The following is a 5,906-nucleotide window of genomic DNA, read 5'->3' on the forward strand; positions in this document are numbered from 1 at the left end:
GAGTATACTAGCTGAAATATATGGATGATGGAAGAAAGCACAACAACATTAGATGCATGTGCAGATATTAGAACCATATAGGTTCGATACAACAAACTTGTCAACGTTGTCGTAGGCTAATCGAGGTAACAATAGACAGAAAATAGCTTGTAAAATAACAATAATTTAGGGAATGACAGCATACATACATATTAAGAATATGAAAAATTCAGGGCAGCAACAAGTTGTCAAGTACCTTCGACATTGACCAAGTAAAACACCCAAAGATAGGATATGTGATTGGACGAATCATGGTTGCCTAAGAGCTGTACTCAATGTTTCACTACCCTAATCTTTTCTTAGTTATGTAAGTTGTAACCTCCCACCCTCCTCACCCTTCAGTTTTCCAATCAATCTTACATGCCACCTCCTCTCAATTCTCATGCATGCCATCAGTTTCTCCCCTTATTGTCGACCTTCACCACACCACCTCTCTTGTGAACCGCTCCCCATTCTACAATGGAGGAGCGGGGCCCACCTGCTGCGGCAGCAGGCGACGATGATGGAAACGAGGACCCTCCCCAGTCAGAGATGCAGTTAGTACTCCGCCCACCGCCACCTCCCTTCCCCGGAGAAAACACCTACGTAGTCCAAATCCCCAAAGACCAGATCTACCGCGTGCCACCCCCTGAAAATGCCTTAATTGTTGAACGTCACCGGAACCCGGAAAACAAGAAGTCCTCATGCTGCACGATTCGTTGCTTGATAATCGGAGCAATTGTGTTTTCTCTCTGCCTCATACTTTCCATAACATTGCTTTCATTATCCCTCACTGCGAAACCTAAAGAGCCTAAATTTTCAATTTCGAATGTCCACGTGAAGAACCCGAAATCAAAATCTGATACTGGCAAGAATTTACATCCAGGCTATGAGGTCTCGTTGAAAGTAAATAATCCAAATGGACATGGCATAAACTACGAAGGTAGTGAAGGGGCTTCCCTTTTGTCGAAAGAAAAAAGCATTGGCAAAGGAAAATTTCCATTAAAGAAACAAGAAAAAGATAGTTCTGCCACCGTAAAGCTTGTTCTCGACGGATCGAAAGGAGCTTTGCCTCGTGAGGTCGAGAAGAGTATAGAAAATACTAATTCGAAGATGCATCTGCCCTTAACTTTGAAAATGGACCTTTCGGTGAAGGTGAAAGGATTTATCAAGACATGGAAAATGGAGACCGAAGTTGAATGCCATTTCCAGGTGAGTACATTGGGGAAGGGTACAAAAGTCCTGCAGCAAAAATGTGAAGCTAAATTTAAAGGCTAAAGAATTTGGTGATCGTGGTAAAGGTGGTGGTGATATATTTTCTTTTTTAATTTTCTGTTAATTTTTATCTGCGATTTTTAATGATTGCATGGTGATATTAGTTGTGCAATGTAAATGTTATTAATTGATACCAATTTAATTCTTTTAATCAGAAGTTGCTGTGTTTCTATTGTTAATTTGTACATTTTGTATGTTTGTTTAGTCTTTTTATTCTTGTAATTTTCTTATAGAAAAGATTAATGCATGTATAGATGAAATTATCTGATTGTTTTTAGAATGTCAATAACAACACTGACCAATACTATTAAGACAAGAAAAACTAGTACAAATTGAAGCCAACAAACTGGAAGACTAATGTTCCTGCAACCAAGTGTCCAAGCCCAGCAACGATGTTGTGTGCAACAATACTGTTCAAATTGTAACACGAAAAATCTCTTACAAATTGAAGCCAACAAATTGGAAGTCAAATGTTACTACAACAAAGCGTCCAAGCGCAACAACGATGTTGTGAACAAATTGCACAACCCACCCACCCCCACCCAACTTACACATCCGTGCGCCAAGACTACTATGAGCTTTTATCTAGCGGTCTAATTGGCCCAGCATCAGATAACTAGACAATAATAAAGACGCAGTCCATGTGAATTGACAGAATTCTAGTTTGTTCATGTCAATAATGATATCATGGTCAATCTATTATTTAAGCGTATCAATTTGTATCACGGTTGACCATGGCCATGAGCCATAAAGGTCAACTCCATTTTTTTTTTTTTTGAAAACAAAAAAATGGAGTTGACCTTTATGGCTCATGGCCATGGTCAACCGTGATACAAATTGATACGCTTAAATAATAGATGTTTTGAGCTAATACGGTCAACTCCATTCCACACCCAAGGTGATATATGTTTTGAGCTAATACGGTCATCCACACTACCTCCTTCACAGGAAGAAAATGATGTACATCGAGATTATATGAGAGAAAAGGATAGGGACAATCAGCCTTGGAGATTGATACTCAGTTTGACATCGTTATTAAGAACCTCATTTTGATTGGGAAAATAAACATATCGTCTAGGTGGAGAACGAACTAGTGGTTCAATTTCTACACCGGACTACGAACCAACTTGAGGCTTTGTCCTAGAAGATGATGATCAACAAGAAAATGGAAGGAAGGTCTACATGAAATCCAACCTGAGGCATTCATAATAGAGGTGTTTGTGACTTGTCTCTCTCAGTCCTTTTGCTTTGGGCATGGTTTTTACGAGGTCAATTTTGTGACTCAGGCTCTTGCCTTGGTTGGTCAAACTTCTGCTGAGGGACATCTTTGGTTTAATTTTTTGCCTCAGGAAGCTCATGATGCAAGTATGTAGGATTCCCTTTCGTCTAGTTTCCCTAGAGAATGCATTACACAATCACACATGTACTATAATTAATATACAACACTTGCTCTTAAGTGTGTGAGTACTCAAGTAATTGTCACGTCAGTTGTTGAAGTGTCTCATCTAATCAGCACCATGACCGAATGCGAGTCTTGTTGGAACCAAAACCGCACACAATCGCGGACGGAGGGGTGATTCAGTAGATTGTCTATGATCTCTAGCAAGGGGAGAATAGAGTTGATTAGACGTGTGGTTGGGGAGAATAGAGTTGATTAGATGTGTGGTTGAATCTAGATCGGACTACCACTATAGCATAACAACATATTTACCACATCAGTTCTATCACAGGCATCTATAGCTCATGGTAAAAACCATTCAATTACCACGACTCCGTTTACTGCGTGGTAGATAACACTAATCCACCAAAGTCATACTGGACTCGTTGTTAAAAGTGAATAATCTACAACGAGCATTTAAACGTATGATGGAATATCAAAACCTATGCTCGTAGTGGTTACTTCAACCTACCACGCCGTATTTTGAAAATTCACCACGCCTCTAGCTCGTGGTGGATGTTTATATGTTTATATGTTATATATATATATATATATATATATATATATATATATTTTGGAGGATATTAAAATCTAGAATTCCCAATTATTTGCTTTCCCTTCGTGTGCAACGAACAAAAACCCTAAAAAGAAAACCAGAACAATGTCAATCTTTTTGTTTCTCCATCTCCTCCATCTACGGTCCTGGCCTCGTCTCTCCATCTCTTCCTCAATTAGTGGCAACCTCTCTCCATCACACAGGTTTCCTTCATGCTCCGCCTTTTGAATCTGCTTTCTTGTTCTGAATAAGCATTTAAATTATTATTGATCATTGAACTTGGATAGGCATGCATTCTTATGGCTTATAGCTTGTAAAATTTCTCTTCCGACGTTTCACTCTCTCACACATTTTCACAAGCACACACTTTTCACATCATCATAATAAATAAAAAAATTTTGAGTTGAGAACATGTGTTTTTCTGTTTTGTTCTTTCAAGTCAATAAAAGATTGTACTTCATGACCCAACATCAACACCATGTTATGAGGATTGTGTCATGGAGCAGCACTTGCTATTGAAATTAGGTACACTAACCATGTGTTGTGCACTGTCTGATGACTCAGATGACCTCCACAACCCACATGCACTTCTTGGCTAGAGGTTCCACGCTTGTACACATCTTTTCCTTCTTTAAAATTTTTTGGACGTCCTCGATCTATATATCCATATTCAAGCATTTTGTCCCACTTATTCAAAATATATATTCATTTCTTTTTACCTGTCAAGGTGGTTTTGTTTTGGTCAATGGCTAAGTGGAAGGAGAAGAAAATCGTATAAGTGTAGAACACATGTCACAGAATCAAAGTGATGAGAAGTTAGAATTCCAATCGAACCTGTAATTGGTATGATGGCTTCTAAGTTTCATTATTTTACTCTCTTTTGAAAAGTGTAATCCAGTCACGATATTGATTGCTAAGAAGATGGTTTCTATGTGTCTTGTTTATATGAATCGTACGTATTAGTAAATGATTTCGTGCTTGTATTAATTTCATATTTGTAAATTGTAATTTAAGTGTTGATAAAAGTTATGCTTGAATAAATATATATAATGTGTATGTGTGTGTGTCATATTTCATTATATTTTGCCATTAAGTTCTGAGTTGTTATTTTAGGACTATTTTTTATTTGGAATTGAGAAGCATTGTTGGAAATGATCATTATCAATTATTTGATTGCAAATGGACAAAGATTGGCTGACATTTTCAAGGTATATTATCTACCTCAATGAATTTCATTTTTGACATTGATAATTAGGTTTTGTTTGAAGTGATTAAGATTTATTTATACTACAGACCATCAACAGAATACAGAGAGGGTGCACCAAAGTTTGTACAAGTACCTAAAAAATATGGAGGAAACCGAGATAAGATCATTTGCCCATATATAATATGTCAAAACCAATGTTTTCAACTGATGAAGCTAAAGCTGCTGTACAACCTGGACAACAGAAGGAATCTGTACAACCTGCACAACAGAAGGAATACAGAAGGAATAATCCCATGGCAGTGGTCCACTAATAATCCCACTAGCTGCTGAAGCATCTGTACAACCTGGACAATCACATGGCAACAACCTGGACAAGCACATGGCAGCTGCGACCTTTATTGTTGTTTTTCTTTCATGCGTGTATATGTAAACTATATATAAACCATGCTGCCATTGCAGCATTGGGCAGTGAAATATAAATCATTAAAAGACAATATTCTTCATGGTATCCAGAGCCTTTTGTCTAACGACAAAACCTCCTGCATCTGTTTCCTCCTTCCTCTAACCCAGCAAGCTCGCAACTGTATTTTTTTTTCTGCCTTCTCTTCTTCTCAAATTTTCTTCCGCTTCCATGGCTGCTTCTTCTTCTCTTCTTACCAGCTCCCTTCCTAATATTTCCTATCTGGTTTCCATCAAACTTGATCGAACCAATTATATGTTGTGGCTTGCCCAGTTTAATCCCTTACTTAAAAGTAATGATCTTGTTGCCTATGTTGATGGTACAAAAACATGTCCACCCAAGTTTCTTGAGAATACTACTACTCTCAACTCCGAGTACGTAACTTGGCAGCGACAGGACCAACAATTGTTGAGTTGGATTAACTCAACTTTGACACCCAATGTGCTTTCCATCGTCGCCACCTGTGACACATCCCGAGCTGCTTGGGATACTCTGAAAACACGTTTTGCTTCTCAATCTCGCACCCGTGTTCTTCAACTTAAGCACCAGATGCAGTCCACTAAAAGAGGTAACATGTCCATCACAGACTATGTTGATAAATTAACAAACTTTGCTGATCAATTGGCTCTTGCGGGAAAACCTATTGATGACGATGATCTTATGGAGCTGATTTTGAATGGTGTTGGTCCTGCTTTCGAAAGTATAGTTACTTCGGTTCAAGCAAGAGAAAATCCTATGAGTCTTGATGATATGGTTGCTTTGCTCTTAAGCGCTGAAAGCCGTATGGACGACTATAGCCCTACTTTCAGTCCTGATCACACCACTACAGCTCTCTTTGCCTCTTCTGGCTCCACTCCCAATCCTGGTCGTGGAACCACACTTCACCGAGGAAATGGTCGTACATCCTCATTCCGTCGTGGTGGTTTTCAAGGTCGTGGCTTTTTTCAAGGTC

The 5,906-nt window shown here is 38.7% G+C and overlaps 1 protein-coding gene across 1 annotated transcript; it reads left to right on the forward strand.

The window, feature by feature from the left end:
• The first annotated feature begins 368 nt into the window (after positions 1–368).
• On the forward strand, positions 369–1,450 carry LOC137719457 (NDR1/HIN1-like protein 13). Its single transcript, XM_068458490.2, has one exon. It carries the CDS (start codon positions 499–501, stop codon positions 1,294–1,296), a length of 798 nt encoding a protein of 265 aa, XP_068314591.2. The 5' UTR covers positions 369–498; the 3' UTR covers positions 1,297–1,450.
• Positions 1,451–5,906: the final 4,456 nt, after the last annotated feature.

Source organism: Pyrus communis, chromosome 1 (genome assembly GCF_041283825.1).
Source record: "Pyrus communis isolate YQ-2024b chromosome 1, ASM4128382v1, whole genome shotgun sequence".
Classification (NCBI taxonomy): Eukaryota; Viridiplantae; Streptophyta; class Magnoliopsida; order Rosales; family Rosaceae; genus Pyrus; species Pyrus communis.